Raw genomic sequence first — 19821 nt, forward strand, 5'->3', positions numbered from 1 at the left:
ACCAACGGAGGCGTGGAAACTGAGTGGTATAGTGCTTGAATGTCTAACCGAGAGGTCTTGGTTCAAAAATCAATTAATTTTAAGATTTTCAATTATAGGATTTAACGACATAAAATTAGTTGAGGAAAGTAACCTCCACCCTATAGATCGCAAGGTCTGAAAAGGGTTAACCGCAACAGCTTAGTAGAACCTATGAAAGACATAAAAGTGCCATTCATGCTTGTATTCACATGATGAAGACGCAAGCTAATACATTTTTTCCTAACAATATCATCATGGAAATACGCGATGCTTAAAAAAAACCAACCAAATTGCATTACTTCAAGAACAAAAGTCAGATTATTTGCAGACGATTGCATAATATATAGAACAATAAAAACAACACAAGACACAGATATTTTACAAAGAGAATTAGATGAATTACAGAAATGGGAATCAAATTGGAGCATGTCTTTCCACCCAGAAAAACTGTCAGTTGTTAAGAATAACAAAAAAAAACTAAAACAAATTAATTCCACTTATCTTATTCATGGCAAACCAGTAACACAGACTAAAAACGCAAAATATGCATGACGCGTAGGACGTAATCATCTTCCTTTTTTGAAGTAACGTCTGTATTATATAAGATACGAATGTTTTCTCCTAAAAAGGGCATTGTTTTCTCATAAAAAGGGCATTGTTTTCTCCTAAAAAGGGCATTGTTTTCTCCTAAAAAGGGCATTGTTTTCTCCTAAAAAGGGCATTGTTTTCTCCTAAAAAGGGCATTGTTTTCTCCTAAAAAGGGCATTGTTTTCTCCTAAAAAGGGCATTGTTTTCTCCTCGGGCTAAGCCGTCAATTAAAGAATATCAAGACATGGATAGAGAGAGTGACAATAATACAGCAGGGGAGATAAACAACAACATAAACATTGTATAGTGGTCACCGACCACGACGTCATTGTTTACATACGGCAGTCCAGATTAGCACCTCCCACATATTCGCAAACTAAGGTTGGTCAAGCGTGATGTGCTCTCCAGGTTTAGCGAATGAGGGAAGGGGTGTACTGAAATACTCACCTGGCCGCCTCAAGTCGTCTTGCGCTATTGAGAATATTGTCAGACAGCACCCTTGAATAGAATGACAGAGACATTGTCCATAGGATTAATCTGGCGAGTAAGCCAATCAGGTGTGGTATCGGCAGGTGAATATGATAAAAAAGTGGGGGAGGTCGATAAACACTTATTTTTTACGCATTTACTATGGCAAGAAATAAAATTAGTATTTTTGCGTAGTTTATCAGCGGACAAGTCGTCCCAGATGTATTGAAATCTCTAATGAAAAACTATTGTTTTCATTAATTTGTACATAGTGCTTTGTTCTATAAGCAGAAGAAAGAAGAAGAAGTGATTATTAATAGCTTATCACCACATGTACTTCAATAGACTAAACATTATATATATATAAATAAAAATTAGCCTGTTATAAAATTAAAGCGCTGCTAAATAATGTCACTTTCTGTACATAGTACTTATATATTAAAAACGTATTATGTAAATTATAATAATTTTGTTTTTATTTTAATATTAATTACTACGTGAGCAAAAAATAAATCTTTTTATAAAGTAACCACAATAATCTTTATGTAATTGAGGGCCTGTAAGGTTTGCAAGTTTTCACTCTATATTTCCCAAAATCCCTGGAGGAAAATCCGGCGATTATGCACAGTGTATGTACGCTTCCACCCAATTAAGATCATGTGGGATTCTCAGTCTTGTTAAATCGGAAATACGTCAAATTTAAGGCGGTCGAAAAGAATATGTGCTTGGCGTTCTCTTCCTTTCCTCAGCGGGGGCATCATGAGTCAAATACTCGCTTCAATCTAATCGTATTTAATTTGTATAATATATTCTCAATTATGTTTTCTCTTGTTTAATTACTAGAAGAACAGGAAGATGCCATAGAAAAACTAAGACAAGAAAACAAGGAATTGCAGAATAAATTGGGCAAGTATTCAGGATATTGTAATATTACTCATTGCAAATACCTTACTTTACAGACACCACCCTAACCCTAAAAAATCCAAGGACCAAAAAGCTGAAAAGATTGAACAAGCCACTTGTTTCTGTCAAGTTTTAGGAAGACAATTGTCACTGGATTATTTTATATAGTATGCATGTGGCTGTGGTTATCAATGTAGGCGTGGTGGTGACATTGGGTTCTTGTTACAAATCACAGAACAATAAAATGACGCTGGGTGTGGCAGACACAATAAGTTTAATATAACACCACATAGTGAATACACCATACAATTCGACCCAGGAATGGTCAGTATTAATCCAACAGTAATATACGAATATCACAACTTAGTACTTATTCTATAACCAACTACTTTAAACATCTAACTCTACTGCTTATATATTAAGTGACTCAATACAAGTGCTTGCTACAAGATCTCTATGTGGACTGACTGCCTTTAACTCTCTGGTTCACCTAAGGTCAAAAGTGTTCACCTTAGTGCAACATGGGTTGTGAATAAGATTCACAATATGGAATTAACATACACAATACAGAATTAGGGTTTCTACTCTATGGCACCAACTTTGAGGTGGTGACATTACCTATCACCCCCCTTTTGAAAAAAATTTTGAAGAAATTTTTTTCAGCTTGACGACATAATTATCATAAGTAGGATCAATTGGAATTCTTGGGGTCTATGAAATGTACAATTGCAGAGTTCAAATAGAACTACAAACTTGCAATAAAATATATAATATAACAGTGTTACACAAAATATTTGCTGAATCAAAAAAAAATTCATACAAGGGCAAAATTCTCTAATTCATCATATTCTTGTAAGGCAATTCAAATAATTCTCTGAGTCAAATATTTAACATCCCAAATAATTCTTTACATGTAGTTCTAATATATACATCAATATTCAAATGTGTTCAATATTTACAAGTCTTCTTCATAATAATATGTGCAAAGTGTGACAAAAATTTCAATGACAATCTCCAATGTCACAATGTGAAAAATTAATACAAGTTTTTATTCACAATATCTATTTATAAAAAATCTTTGACACTATAGCAATGTTAGAAGTCTGGTTTTTTGACACCAATAGTACAATATGTACATATCATGTAGAAAATGTTACAAGTAAGTCTCAATATGTAAGTGATAAGTATAGAAAAATTCAAAATATGTGTCAAGATTCAACATCAAATTGTTTAATGATCATTGTTACCAATTCAATGTATCTGTTTACTTCAATATGAGGTTTGACATCTCCATAAAAAATTGTTGTGCATTAATATTACACAAGTAAATATGTATAATTCAAGTATCAAAATATTGGATCAAAAGTATGAACATCAAATCAAAATAAATATCTTTCATGGTGCTTGTTGCATGCACCTTATGTTTCAATTAAGTATTTCTCCATATGACAGTTCAAATAATTTGTAGCTAGTAATGGCAAAAGTTTAATGTTACATTGTTTATCAAATAATTATTGTGTACAAAGTTCAAAAAAACTCTTTTGTCAACAAAAGATTCAACTGAGAAAATGTGTCAGTTGTGATACAATCTTTGAGTTTACATTAATTTGTTCAAGCATATATATACAAGCATAACATCCTAATGGTTTAGTTGTATTTATTTTAATCTGTTGTGAAAAAATGCAAGTCCAATTTAAAAGAATAATATCAAGTGTCTCTTTCAGTACTTGAAATATCAAAAAGTTTGTACAACAATCTTCTTGTTTACATCAATGATTGTTACAAAAATATATAGTCCATAAGAATAGTTTGACAAAAATGTTTTCAAAAAAATACAAGTGTATGTCAATATTTAATTACACTAATTGACATTGAATAAATAAGTTACATTATGAATCAATCTCCTTTTTTCAATAGTATTGAAAAATGTGACTAAGTTATATAATTGTGATAAATGACATAGTACAAAAAATTCCAATCTTGTTTACAATAGCTGTAGAAAAAAATTTTGTCCAAGTTGTTCTCAATACAATGAGAAAAAATAATGTTTACATTGCATGGAAAAAATTAAGCTAGGTACTGAATAAGTTTGGAAAAAATTCAATGTTTGTTTACATTGTTGAGTACAAAAATGTTATTCTTGTTGACAAAAGAATGTGAAAAAATGTAGGTTACAATGTAGTAATCAAATTTCAAAGTTTGTTTACAAATAGAGTTTTTTTTTTAAAAATGGTTTCTAGTTCAATGTTTACAAATAGTACTCATTGTTTACAAGATAATGCTCAATGTTTACAGAATAATGCTCAATGTTTACAGAATAATGCTCATAGTTGGTTGTAAAAATAATTGTGTTTACTTTAAGGTGTGAATCTTAAATCTTTGAAATTTACAATGGTGACTTTAATTCTTTGACCTTCAATAGTTTTTTCATACATCTCATGCAAAATCTTCTTGTATTCCTCAAAATCTTTGTTATCTAACCACATAAAATAGCCATATTTTGGATGCTCTTCAATACTACTATAGGTACAATTACTAGATACATTTTCAACACTAGATAAGATATCATCCAATGAACAATTACCAGGCAATTTGTATAGACATAGATTAGTTCTAATTTGTGGCTTTTCCCAAGGTTTGACCAAATTTGGATATGCTCCAATAATTATTGAACAGATAGTGTTTTCTAGAACAACAACCTTAAATTTCCCATTTATCCATGGTGATGTAATATCTACCATAGCAGTTTTACAGTGTATGATTTTACTATTGGGCATAGTAACAATAGCTATGTCATTTAGATAATTCTCTTGCTTCACTAAATATTTATCTACAAAGGTTGTGGTAGATTCTTCATCTATTATGCACTTAACATCACGTTCATTAACTGATGCACTATAGAGTTCTAGTTGTTTACTATTTTTAAATGTTAAGGCCATTTTCTCATTAGTAGTTCTGTATTGAGGTCTGAATTCATCTCTATGAGCATTTGTATAGGAGCATACTTCCTCTGTTTGTATCTCACTAGTTACTTTTAGTGTTGTGCTAGAATCTGTTTGACATTCTACATCTACTTTATTTGTATCTGCAATTGACTGATTATGTTTAGTTGCTTCATGTATACTGACATTGTTGAAATCATGTGAACTAGTAGTTGATGCTAACTCAATGTTTTCTTGATTCACACTATTAGCCCATTTTACTAAGGCTTCTTCTGATAGTTCAACTATATTCTCTATGTTCCCTATAATTAGTTCTTCAGCTGGGTTGTTCATTACTATGGCTTTGTATTGACCAGTGAACCATGGTGATTCAATGAAAACTAATGCTGTTTCACATACTTCCCATAAGTCTTTATTCGCATAGTTCTGTTATCTCTTCCATATTTATGATTTCTATTTACATATTGCTGTTTTTCTGATGCCATTCTCTTTCTGCACTCTGCTTTGGTGTGACCCAATATGCCACAGAAAAAACATTGTATGCTCTTGGCATATTTAAATTTATTTGTAGTTCTTGGATGGTTTTCTGTCACTGTTGCAGCTACATTGTACAATTCCCTTTTGTCAATGGTGATGTTTGGGTGGGAGTCCTTGTATGTTGTTAAGTTTGATATCAATTCAGCTTCATTTTTTATTTTTCTCTCCTTCAGGAATGAGAATGCTGCATCTGTAACATTTATTAACACATTCTCAATGAGAAAGAAATCTAATATCTGTTTGGGGTCATCTAAGTTGCAGTTTGCGAGTTGTAGCCACTTTGTCATGTTCTGGCGCATGTCGTGTATTGTTCTTTTTAAATCTGCATTCTTGGCTAGTTTTATTTCTCTAAAAAGTTTTCGATAGTGTTCCTCTGTCTTGCCAAAATGTTCAATTAGTCTTTGTTTCACTGTGTTGTAGTCTTTTCTTTGCTCCATAGTTAGTGTGTCGATGATGTTTAGTGGTTCACCTCTTAGGTTAGCTAGAAGTTGTTGAGCCATTTGTGCACTATTCATATTTGCTGTTTGACAGATATATTCAAATTGAATAATGAAATTCTCTAATGTGTCTTCTTTTGGGTCAAAGTTCCTAAATTTGCTATGATACTGATGATGAGATGAAGTTTTATTTGCTGAATTGTCTTTGTTTTCCTTCGCTAGCTTGGCCATTTTTTCTTCATGTTCTTTTAATTTTATTTCATGCTGGCGTTCTTTTTCTTTCTCTAAGTTTTCTTGTTCTTTCTCTCTGAGTCTTCTTTCATGTAGCCTCTCTTCACGTTGCTTGTCTTTTTCTACTCTAATTCTATCTATTTCAATTTTAATGAATGCAGCTCTATCATCTTCTTTTAACTTTAGTTTATCCACTATCTCTATTAGTTTTTCATATTCAGCCATTTTCAAAGATTCAAATTAGTAATATAGTTAATTAATAGATATGTGTACACTAGGAGTTGTAAATGAATATTGTACGATAAATAATTATTATAGCTCAAATAGTAATTGCAGGTAATAGTATATATATATTTTGTGCGAAACAATTGAGGTTATGAGGTATCTTAAGTTATTCTTGGTACTTTGTCTAGTTCGTAATGTAATACTTTACTGATCAATTATGTGATCATGTATTTTTAGTATCTCCCCTTGCAATGTAAAAATTTATTGCAACAAATAATTCACAATTATGTGAGCCTTATTAGTCTGATAAATAGTGATCAATGTATCAATAGTATCAAAATAGTTCAATGTGCTCAAAGTATATATTATATACAATCAATCTTGTCACAATCTCAAATCAAAATATATCCCCTAGTGTATCAAGTGTGTAAAGTAGTGTTGATAATAATAAAAAATAGGTTGAAATAAGAAGTAAAATAAATATATATATCAATAAGTAAATAATTAGACAAACATAAATACACTATAGATACTAAACAGTCTGCTTTAAAGAGACATTACAAGATAGTAGAAATAGTAGACAAAAGAATTACAATGAGTAATAACAATGACGCAAAAAGAAAATTCAACAGATGTAAACAAGACAATATCAATACAAGAGTTTAACAATATGATAGATACTTGACAAATACAAACTTAACTAATACAGCTATACGATCAAGTATTTACTTTATCTAAAGAGTCCCTACCAATACCTGGATGCTTACTTGAAAAAAAAATATAAATGCTCAGACTCAATAGATAATTAAATTTAGTCCCTAAAGACAAATGTATATATAAATACAAATGTAAACAATGAAAAAAAATTGTGGTGTAGTTCAAGAGAACTAATCAATATTCATTAATACTAAAGGGTAATTAAAGTTACTTCCCTTAAATATTCACTTGATGCTTGACTTGTACATAAAGTTCCGGTGATGCTCCACATAAAATATGTCCACAGTACAGTTCATACGTAATCCACTTGCTAAATCCGCAGCACAATGGTACAGTTCATAAGTAATCCACTTTTTAAATCCACAGCATAATGGTACAGTTCATAAGTAATCCACTTGTTAAATCCACAGCACAATGGTACAGTTCATAAGTAATCCACTTGTTAAATCCACAATACAATGTTAAATGATACGGTACTCAAGTTCTTGAACAATAGTAATCCAATAAATACTTCATATGTTTGACAGATAATCCATTAAACAATTCATATAGTTGACAAGTAATCCAATAAATAATTCATGTGCTTGATAGGTAATCCACTGTTTCGTACAGTTGCTGAAACAAATATAAATGACTAAAAATGACCTTAAGTAGTGACGACAAGAGAGGTCTAAGAGTGAGAGCGCTCTCTTATTAAATGTGCTGTTAGACAGCGACAATAGGAGTGTGTCATTAGAATTATGACGAGCACTCGATGTAGATGATTCTTGAATATGTCAGCTACTTCGACTGACCATATATCAGCTGTCTTCAAACGATGACTTGAATGACTTGTAGTACTAGATTTTCACCCACACCGGTTGTAGTATCACGGTTGTCTAGTTTCACCCACACAGGCTGTAGTATCCAGGTTGTCTCAGCATATCATGTTTGATCTCTTTCGCTTAGGATGTTAAAAAGTAACTTTGAACAATGCTGTCCTCCTAAAGCTATCTCAACTGGTGTACAAAAAAGTACAACCACATAAATCAGGCTTCCAGATAAATGACACTTAGGACAGTAGTCAACTGGAAAAGTTGAAAATACAGCTCAGACAGGAACAGTTCAAATTGTTCAGTTCATCACAGATGAAAAAATAGCTCGCTCACGGTAACTGTGTCATGGCAGGTCAACATGACATGTAGTAGTAGATCTAGATACCAAGTGTGTAGTCAAAAAAAATTAATAAATTCTAGATTAGTTGCAATTCATGTAAAGTTCAATCTTGAAGTACAAGTTAAAATAGTAGGCACAGTTAACTTTCAATTTCAGCTCTGTTTTCTGTTAGTAGTGTTAGACTAGCTGAAGATAATAATAATGAATAATGTCACTCTTGGATCACGTGAATCTCACTTGAAAAATTGTGTGCTGGTCTCAATAAATGTAGATCTAGGTCATCTCTATAATGTTGAATGTGTCGTTGAACGACCAAATGAGAAAAATAGTAGAGTCTATAATAATCAGGTTTTAGCTTTCTTGCTCGTTGAGTGGCGTCATGATTTGTGTAAGAAAAAATTTTTAGAGTTACTTTTTCATGTGTTAACTAAATAGTTCACTTGCCAACTTCAAAAATATCCGTATAAATGTTACTGTAAGTAACTGTAGTATTAAAATACTTCTGACAGCAATAGGAAAAAAATTCTTGACTTGTTCCTCTGGTGCTCATAAATCCTTTAAGTTAGCAGTTCTGACTTCTTCTGATATCATAAAATATCGTTTGCTGACACTTCTGACACTATTCTGACACCAAAGATGTCATTTTCTGACACTTCTGACTCCATAAATGTCGTTTTCTGATCCCACTTCTGACACCATAAATGTCACTGAATGGCTTGCACTTTGGACACTTCTGACACCATAAATGTCACTGGATTATTTTATATAGTATGCATGTGGCTGTGGTTATCAATGTAGGCGTGGTGGTGACATTGGGTTCTTGTTACAAATCACAGAACAATAAAATGACGCTGGGTGTGGCAGACACAATAAGTTTAATATAACACCACATAGTGAATACACCATACAATTCGACCCAGGAATGGTCAGTATTAATCCAACAGTAATATACGAATATCACAACTTAGTACTTATTCTATAACCAACTACTTTAAACATCTAACTCTACTGCTTATATATTAAGTGACTCAATACAAGTGCTTGCTACAAGATCTCTATGTGGACTGACTGCCTTTAACTCTCTGGTTCACCTAAGGTCAAAAGTGTTCACCTTAGTGCAACATGGGTTGTGAATAAGATTCACAATATGGAATTAACATACACAATACAGAATTAGGGTTTCTACTCTATGGCACCAACTTTGAGGTGGTGACAACAATCAACAATTGTAATGATTCAAGTTTTGAAATAATTGAAACCAAAGAATATATATATATATATTCTATTCGTACTTAACAATATACCTTTATCTAATAATGTTATAGTTAAAAATACCACTGCCTGACTAATCCATTGATCAAGAAATATCCTAAACAGTCGTACGCATCCAAGCAGGGGCGTAGTTAGTAATTTCCCATCGTTTGGGGGCCCAGGGGGCTTGACCTCTTTGGGGGCCCCTGCATTTTGAGTAATATTTTATTTTTAATTTTAAACCCCCCCCCCCCACTCATTTGGGGCCCCATCCAAGTGGGCGCCCGGGGGGATTTTCAAATTCTCCCCCCTCCTCCCCCACCCTAGCTACGCCACTGCATCTAAGTGGCTTTTCGTACACAGGTTCCTCTTAACTCCTAGGTGTTAACTAACCGGATTTAACATATTCTCAACATGACATCTGTTATTCACGTAAAACCACAAGCTTTCTATCAAGCCTTTGTATTTTATTTTCGATATTTCCCAAAAGGCCGCAGTCTACATAAAATATCATGAATTCCGCATTATTGAATTTTTTTTTCTTTTTCTCTAAGTGTACTTGTAGCATTGAAAATATGCATCTAGATCTATTGTCTTTTCGCTACATTTAAAAGGGTTCAAATAAACTATGAGAATTAATAAGATCAGTGCGTACTGCTAGTCAATACGTACACATCAGATTTTATTCTTCTTCAATGTACAATGCTTAGTATGAGGTATATTTAGCTAGCTACCTATGATTTTCACAACAAAGCTGAAAAAACAATTAGTAAATCTACAAAAAAGTGACAGTTTTAAACAATCCAGGAACATGTCACCTTTACAAGATCTTCGCGTTGTTTAGAGTTGTTTAGAGTCAAGTTAAAGATAGAAAGTTCAGTTGCATCAGTATAAAGTTGTATCAGTATAAAGTTGTATAAAGTTGTATTAGTATAAAGTTGTATCAGTATAAAGTTGTAACACTACCAGGAAGAAGAAGAAGAGGAAGACAGAGAAAGCGACGGGAAGACAACATCAACGAATGCACAGGCCTGTAAGTGAATGAAATTCTATCCGCGTAAAAAGAAAAACAAAGGAATTGAAAATGACGTTGACCGATCTTGTGTGGTGCCCCAACGGTCCAAAAGGCTAAGGGATAGGTGAAAGCTGTAAGTGTAACCACAGCGTAACTAAGATATTATTTTGGGGATTTATGACTGTGAAATTGCAAGAATTTTAAGTCGAGTTTATGCTGAATTGAGAATCAATAAATTGTTGGAATGTATGTATTTGAAGGCGTCATTAAAAAAAAGGAAAAAAAAAAACAACGTTTCTCCAGTGTGTTTTTAAACATTTTATATTTCCCCGGAAAGCGATTCTGTCTGTGCCTTTGAATACGCACAAAGGAAAATAAGCATTGTAATGTAAACACACTATTAAACATAAAAATATTGGCATTAAAAACAGTAATCGTCACAATGTTCACATTGTTTGTCTTGTGTTTACCAAATAAAGTAAATTTCTATTTTTTTGTTTCTCTGTTTAGTGCAAGATCGGGCAGATACTATAGAAAAACTCAGGCAAGAAAACAAAGAATTACAAGATAAATTGGGCAAGTATTTTAAGATATTGTAAGAATGCAAACGGTGAATCTCTACGTTAGTTAGAATTGTACACAAAGAATAAAAATGTCTTCTGGGTTGTTCGCTGCAATCAGGGGCGGACTGGGTGTTAGAACCGGCCCGGGCATTTCTATGCAATCAGACCCACAAATTGTATATCCTATGATGGACATCCAAGTCTAGGTCTACCTGTCCTCAAAATCATTATATTAAGTTTGATAATGTATCGATAACTGAACGCTTGCATAAAGTGAACACTATATCCTTATAAGAAATATAGGTCTTATGTTTCTTTTTAATCACTAAGTTTATAGGCCCTAAAGTGATGGAGCATGCTAGTAGCACTGTCTACGGATGTAAGCTATTACCTTATTTCGGAAAATGTGATTAAATTAGCATTACACTGTAGAGTCTGTAAAAGATTAAAAAAAACAAACAAGGCGCATGGGGCCCCATGTATAAGAGAATATTATAAAACATTTAACAATTTAATACGTTCAAAATGAGGTTATTTAGGTGGCCCTACCAGCTCATTTTGAGTACCCGCCCACCGGGCATTTGCCCGAATGCTCATATAGCCAGTCCGCCCCTGGCTGCAATACTTCTTTCTTGCAAAAACAAGTTCTGTCTATTCGTTTGCGATGGCTCCACATCGTTGGTTCATACACATTAATCGTTTTTAGTTTGTTTTTTTTAGTAAACTGAGTTGAGTTAATATATCTGAAAACACATTAATAAGTAGCTCTTATAAAAACGGCTTTAAGGGGTGCTACGGTTACATTGGGGATAAGTAAAGGCAGGTGTTCGTTGTGCTGGACACATTACATCCTCGTTTACCGTCTTCCAGAGAAAAAAAAAAGAGCTTTACATCATTTTTCACCCCCACCAGATTATAAAGTGTGAGTACGTTGCCTTTACCCTAAGACTTCATTTCTAAGTGTCACGAGTCAAGTCTGTGACCTATTTCGACCAGTTTCTAGAAGCTCGAGGTCAAGCCAGTGCTGTCCAGCGTAAACAAGTTAATTTTAGGTATCCAATCAAAGAAAGAGGTTAAGGGGGAAAAAAATAGCACACATCAGCTTTTAGAAGGTCAAAGTTACTAAAATAATTAGGGGAGAAGTTTCCATGATTCTGGAATGTACGATAAAGAAAGGTATAAATTAGGGCAAAGTCAGTTAGACGAGGTCCTCGCTTTGAATGGTTTGATAGAGTGGTAGGTCCTCGTATAGTAGTAGCTCTTGTAGAGCGATGGTCCTCGCTTAGTAATGATTTGATAGAGTTATAAGTTTTGTGATATTAGCGGGTCCATTAGTTAAAGTTTTAAAAGTTAAAGTTGAAGTTATACTAAGTGAAGTTTCATGTATCTTTAAGTTTTATTTATGAAGTATAAAGTCAAGTTGTTATTGAATTGAGAAGTGAATTTGATGTGAAAGTTGAAGAAGTATTATTAAAGAAGTTTGAAAGAAAATACAGAGAGATGTTTCTTTCTTCAATACATTGAATTATCAAGTTTGATCATATAATCCCCGGCAAGTGTGATCGTCACACTATGTCAAGGAAAAAAATAAAGTTATGGTTGTTGAATCTGTTGTTTTGTTTTTTACTATACCCCTGCATTGTTTTTGTTGTGTTTACTGAGTAAAGTTTGAAAAATGCATTATGTAAATTAAGTTTTTTTTTGTTTTTTTTTTGTTTAGCAAAAAAACAGGAAGATAAAATAGAAAAACTAAGACAAGAAAATAAACAATTGCATGATAAATTGGGCAAGTATTTATAAATCTTCTATGAACTCTTTCTGTCTGTCTGTCAAAAAGTGTGTAATAATAATAATAATTTTATTTATAAAGCGCTGTTAACAAACAAAATGTAGGCTCAAGGCGCTGTAATAACATTACAAACACAAACACGACAGTTAAAATGACAAACTAACCTAAAAAAGTTTGAAACAAGTAGGTCTTAATGTTCTTCTTAAAAGTGGTATAGCATGTTGTCTGTCTGAGATCAATGGGGAGTGAGTTCCAAACCTTTGGTCCGTGCACTGAAAAAGCCCGCAGACCGTAGCTTTTGAGGGAGAAACGTGGCACCACTAAAAGCGTTGAGTCCATTGAGCGTAGGGCTCTCTGGGGGACATATGGAGTAATCAGTTCTCTAAGGTACAGGGGCATCTCATTGTTATATATACACGTAATTTCTCACACACCCAATCTCGTATAAAGCTGAAATTTTGCACAATCATTTCTTTTACCTGACAACGCAAGAAACAATTTTAAAAAAAATCTATTAGTTAATTAACAATTAATTGTTTTGTTTGGTATCTTGAATAAGAGAAATAAATCAATCGCACGTGACAGAAGTGGTAGTATAAGTTGAATTAGCTCTCTTGAGGACTCTCGACTTGATTCCTTATTGAACATTTTTTTTTTGCATTTAAGAATCGACCACATAAACATTCACCAAGATACTTTCTTCTTCCCATCCTCTTTCCTAATTGGTCCAGACACGCGATAGGATCATAAGCGCCTTGATTGAAAAGGCCAAAAGCTAAATTAAAACAATTGATAAAAATTGTTTATAATCGCAGATAAAATGTTTTGTAAAATGTTTTATAAGTTTCGGATGTTCCTTCAGAGTTTACTTCCTAGTCCAAACCTCCCGCAGGACGACGGGGGATGGCAGCGCGCTGGGTTTGAACCCTCGACCATCGATAAATCCGAACGACAGTCCAGCGCGCAAACCGCACGACCAGGCAGCCATCCTGCCAGATATTTATGTTTAAGTTAACAGCAATCATAATTACGTCACTGATCCAAACTAATTGATACATTTCCACTTAAGCTTTGTTTTTTAAAAGTATTTTAAATAATGTTTTTCTTGTTTAAGATATCCAAAAGCCTATACGTTATTTAGAGGTATACATAAACGAAAACAATGTATTTCTTATCGTTTTACAAAATTAACAACAGTCTATATGTATAATTAAAAACATGTAATAAAATGTTGCTATTTCAAAATAAACGTGTGAATCGAAAGTGGAACTAATACAACCGTTGAGAATTTGTTGTAATTTATATTTGTTTTTTCTTATCTCTAGACAAAGAACTAGAACTTACAATTGAAAATTTAATGAAAGAAAACAAAAGACTTGAAAATAAATTAGGTTTGTATTTTTTAAAAATATTATAAAACAATGAACCATTTCTAGATATTGAAAAATAGCCTATAATCAACCTATTATAGTAAACTGTTGTAACTCTCTAAGGCAGGCACTCAACGAATAGGCATGCAACTCAACACAGTTTAACAGGAAATAATAGTTGTGTTTATTCACTAGGGTAAACACATAACATGATGATTCATCCTTCAGCTTCCTCAGAGTCTCACTACTAAGTATACCAGTCCTTTGCTACTTAACCCGAATGTGGACCAACGACAGCCTTCCCCGCTTCGCTCCAGGTCCCTACTACAACCTTCAGGCAGCATCAAAAGCTGGCTTCTTCTTAGTTTCCCAAACATTCAGACTCTTCACAATCCCTGATGCACTGTTATTCTCTCCGTTCTAGTCTCTTCCTGTTTACGTTCACTAGTGCGCTAGTGCGCACCTCAAGCACTGGTGCAAGGCAGGGTTACAACAGTAAACTTGATATATATAATCCCATCCGCTATAGCATTAAAAGCTAGGTTTTAAAGGAATTCAACTTTTTTTGTTCTCTGCATACAACATTAATTTCGCTTATATTGGCGAGTGCGTAGAAGAGAGTCAGCAGTGGAGGTTCTTACATGATGAGACAATCTGCAGTGCAGACAGAAGGGATTCAGAGAATACATTTAGATGATCGACTTCTAGACAGATTGTTACCTCTTGATAAATACATCAAGAACATGCAAGAATTGTGCTGCAATTCACAACAAGGGCACATAACTAGCAACGATAATGGGACATAACTTTAAATATAACATGCATCAACACAGATAAACACAGGGTTACAAGACAGTTTGTGTGGAAACACAAACTCAAAATCGGCCCCGAAATTGTCCACCCAGGCAGGCTTCAATATTTTCAGAAAGAACAATCGAATGAAATTCTATCAAAGACGAATGAGAGATAAGAATGGAGAAAGAAGGTTAACAGATCTTGTGTAGTGCCCCAACGGTCCAGCAGATCAAAGGATAGTTGAAAGTGAATGTAAAGTTAGATGTGAACCTGGCCTAACTAGTTCCCCTTTCAGACCTTGTGGTTTATTGGGCAGATGATGTAAAGTTCATCTGTTTTTTGTGTCCTACGGTTAACGAGGGTGTCATGTGGCCAGTACAATGACCAACCGCCTTTACTTTTCCCCAACTAATGTCAGGTACTCATTAGAGCTGGGTTGACTCAGAGGCGCCCAGGGATTCCGAAGTTGAAAATTGCTGTCTTCACCAGGATTCGAACCCGGGACCGCCGGTTCGGAAGCCAGGCGCTTTGCCGCTTAGATACCGCGCATCCCCTGGCCTAACTGAAGTCTTATAATGAATGTAGTTGTTTTGAAAAGGCTCATTCTCTTATATCCAACATCCGTAGGAAAAATTGTGTTAGAAAATGCAGTGTACAAGATTACTATTTGTTTTAAAATTATGTCTAACTTATATTGCATTCTAAATAAATAAACGTTTGTTTGTGTGTGAATATAGTATTTAGTATAACAGAACTTACATAACTTAACAATACAAATATAAAAACAAAAACTTTTGACAAAAAATCTACAACCGTTTGCAAAAATGTGTTAAAAATATGGAGAGTAGTAGCCTCCCCTGATCTAGGCCTAGATAATTGAGGTGTGCCCATACCGAATGTAAAATTGCCTGTACCGAATGTAAAAGTGCCTGTACCGAATGTAAAAGTGCCCATACCGAATGTAAAAGTGCCTATACCGAATGTAAAAGTGCCCATACCGAATGTAAAAGTGCCCGTACCGAATGTAAAAGTGCCCATACCGAATGTAAAAGTGCCCATACCGAATGTAAAAGTGCCCATACTGAATATAAAAATGCCCGTACCGAATATAAAAATGCCCGTACCGAATGTAAAAGTGCCCATACCGAATGTAAAAGTGCCCATACCGAATGTAAAAGTGCCCATACTGAATATAAAAATGCCCGTACCGAATATAAAAATGCCCGTACCGAATGTAAAAGTGCCTATACCGAATGTAAAAGTGCCCATACCGAATGTAAAAGTGCCCATACCGAATGTAAAAGTGCCCATACCGAATGTAAAAGTGCCCATACCGAATGTAAAAGTGCCCATACCGAATGTAAAAGTGCCTATTCATTAAGAACTTTCTAGTTCTGAATTTCAAACCTGGCAATTCTGTCCATTAAAAAGAGATATCACAAAAGAGAAATCCTGAAAACAAAACTTTTGATTTGCAATTTTTTAAGTTCTTTTACATTTTAAAAAATGAAACTCACTGGTCATCAAAGGCTATATGAGACCTATCATGGAAACATTAAATAGAAGGGTGATTAAATAGTCTACTACTGGCTCCAGAGCCTAACAGAGAGTGAACCACATTATTAGCAAATTTTTTTTTGTAAACTTAAATCTTTAGCATGTTAATTACTTTTGTGCTTAAAATATAAATCATAAAAAATATTTAAAAATATTTGTCGATTTATAACATAAATTATCTCATCTATGATACTGTAAATTAGATAAAATAGTTTCCTTATAATTTATACCTTTTTATTCGTTTAGCTAACCTTTCAACATTTAAAACTAAGGAAATAGAGTTTAGATTGTCTGAAGAAGGTAAGCGGATGAAAGTTATAATTAACTGGATGAGACTCTTTTGATAGAAAAGAAATTATTTTACATTAGCAAACTATTGACATATATGTATATTTTTTATAATGAAAAAAAAAGGAAAAAAAATTATTAGCATTGTTTTCTTTACACAATTCCTTAAATGCTCCCTTCAAAACTACACATTTTAAATTGTATTTTGTGAATTGTATTTCTTCTTAGAAACAGTGGAAGATCACATAAAATATGTTGAGCTTACTAGAGATACATCGACTCTCGGTCAAAATGATAATACATCAAGCCACCAGAAATGTGTTCCTGTGAGAGATTTCTTGTTGACACATCTACCTCCGTGCTATCAAGATGTTGAAATGTTGAACCTAATTAAGTCTCTAGCTGATATATCAGTTAAAATTGAAGGTAAAGATGTGGACGATAAAAGAAAACAGTTTTCGGATTTTGCCGCTCAAGCAACAATGTTAGATTCAAAGCCGATTGATACAAAGACAGTGCCAAAATTTAGAAACAGTGATGTGAAAAGTGCATCACTCATGAAGCCAGGCAGCTCTTCAACGTCGATAGATAGCCAAATGGATGTGAACACTTCTGACATCATTTCTTCATCTCATTTGTTGGGAAGTGGTAAAGTTGATGATGTATTTATTCGTACAGAAGCAGACTACGGTCCATGTCCATGTCATAGACAATGTCAAGAATGGGGAGAAATACGAGTGCTGACGTCTGCTCAGCTCATGTATGACGACGATGACGCCAAACATTTTGTCTGCACATTTTTTTATGACGACGACGATAAACGAATGGACCAACAGAAATCTGCTCGAGGTGACAGAATAGTCCTGAGAGATTTAAAGAAAGATGTTTGTATGTTTCTCTGTATGACTTGTGATGTAGGGCTTGTAAGAACACTTGAAGGAATGTTAGACAAGTTTGAACAAAGTTGGGAAAACGCTTTTGATAAATACGCCAACACTGTGACGTGGGAAAATGAAAGACTGACAGTCATAGTGTCTCATCCTTACGGATTAAGAAAACACATTTCACTCGGTAAATCGTGGAATCCAAATGTTGAGAGCTCTGAGAAAAGAATAGAATACGATAACCCAACATTTAATGGTAGTTCAGGGGCTTTTGTTTTGATTCCAGATTTTGACGTTAGTGATGACGTTTGAACATTAGAACACAAACAACCACTGTCACATTCCAGCGACACATTTTACTTTCTGAAACATTGTACAATTCTATGATAAGAATAATAAGGAAACTGTCGTATTCTTTAAACATAAATTAATAATTTCTACTTCGTCTTTCTGAATCTCCTTTTTTTTTTTGGTCTTTTACACTTTTACATCCCATTCCAGTAACATTTGTTTGACTTAAATGGTATGGTTTCAGAGTAGTATGATGCTGTTTTGAACAATGATCTGTTTTATTTCAATCATATCCTTAATTATTTATTAGGCAGCTTGTCACATCAGTCAAAGCAAGACTTGTCCAAAACACAAACACTGCACCTCAAGTAAGCATTAATGGCCAAGTACTACAAATTGTTGATCACTTTTGTTACCTTGGCTCCATCATATCCAACAACACTCTACTGGATAAAGACATCAACAACAGGATTGCCAAGGCAATGGCCATCATGTCACGGTTACAGATAAGAGTCTGGGACAACATATTGCTGACTAACAGTACTAAAGTCCTAGTCTACCGGACCTGTGTGTTGAGCACTTTGCTGTACGGAAGTGAAACATGGTCAACCTACTCATGGCAGGAAAAACGCTGAATGTCTTCCACCTCCGATGCCTAAGGCGGATCTTTAAAATAAGATGGCAAGATAAGATAACCAATGAGGAAGTGCTACAAAGAGCAGGGTGCCAGGACATCCGCTCTGTTATCAGCAGCAGACGCCTTGGCTGGCTTGGCCACGTTCGTAGAATGCCAGTAGGTCGACTTCCACAGGACATCCTGTATGGCGATCTAATAGAAGGCAGGAGAGTCGCTGGTCGCCCACTTTTACGTTATACGGATGTATGCTCTTCAAAATCGACACTGGCAGCTGGGAAGAGGTGGCACTGGATAGATCCACATGGAGAGAGAGCATAAAGGAAGGGCCACGGATTGCAGATGTCATACACAACAGAAGCAGAAAGAAGGGTGAAAATGCAACGGCGCCTGGTGATTACATATGCCCAACCAGCGACCGCAGCTGTGTATCAAGGACTTGCCTCTTTAGTCACACAAGAAGTTGCAAAGGGAAAAGATCATCTCTCGAGACGTAAAATGCCACAAAGATATTAGGCAGCTTGTCACTATATCGATATCGTTTACTTTATTTGTACTCATTGTATAGACAGTTGTTCACTATGATTTTACATTTAATTATGATTTATTATTATTATGAATTATGTATTTATTTGTGTGTTGAAAGCTTGTAACATGTTTTTTTTACCTCCAATAAATGAGTCTGCAAGCGATTATATCGTAGAAAAAGATTTATATTTTATATTTTATTTTTTATTTCATTAGTGACAAACAAAACAAGGGAGAGAAAAGGAGTACTTAGAGACTAAATGTTACTATATTCAGTTACTTTACTTTAAAAAATTGACATTAAACAAACAAGAGTAAAATAGAAAAAAAAAAGATAACAGAGAGTTTGCGTTATCACAAAAACTCAGAGGCGGCACACGCACGTCGGATCCCTATCGTATCCGCCAATTTGCAAGGAATATTCAAGGTGTCATTTTGTTTTGATTGTCAAAAGAAATAATATTTTTAAGACTTTTTTGGCGTTTAAAATGTTGTTGTTTTTCTTTGTCGTAAAATATTTGATATTTTTAAATGTTCCTCCAAAGTTAAAGATAATCTAATTGCTAGTCCTAACCTCTCACTGGACGACAAGGGATGGCAGCGAGCAGCTATGAGCTTGGGACCGTTGAGAT

The 19821-nt window shown here is 34.2% G+C and overlaps 1 protein-coding gene across 4 annotated transcripts in view; it reads left to right on the top strand.

Moving 5' to 3' along the window:
• LOC106058934 (uncharacterized) overlaps window positions 1–19435 on the top strand; it is a 32076-nt gene extending 12641 nt beyond the window's left edge. For 3 of the 4 annotated variants that reach the window (XM_056014480.1, XM_056014483.1, XM_056014482.1), the window contains 6 exons: window positions 1921–1983; window positions 11001–11066; window positions 12774–12839; window positions 14168–14233; window positions 16811–16864; window positions 17081–19434. In XM_056014480.1, coding sequence (XP_055870455.1) covers window positions 1921–1983; window positions 11001–11066; window positions 12774–12839; window positions 14168–14233; window positions 16811–16864; window positions 17081–18048 — 1283 coding nt within the window. In that variant the 3' untranslated portion in view covers window positions 18049–19434. Of the gene's footprint in view, window positions 1–1920; window positions 1984–11000; window positions 11067–12773; window positions 12840–14167; window positions 14234–16810; window positions 16865–17080 lie in introns of all 4 variants that reach the window. The other variant, XM_056014481.1, reaches the window with a different exon arrangement.
• Window positions 19436–19821: the final 386 nt, after the last annotated feature.

The sequence above is a fragment of the Biomphalaria glabrata genome, chromosome 16 (assembly GCF_947242115.1).
Source record: "Biomphalaria glabrata chromosome 16, xgBioGlab47.1, whole genome shotgun sequence".
Lineage (NCBI taxonomy): Eukaryota > Metazoa > Mollusca > Gastropoda > Planorbidae > Biomphalaria > Biomphalaria glabrata.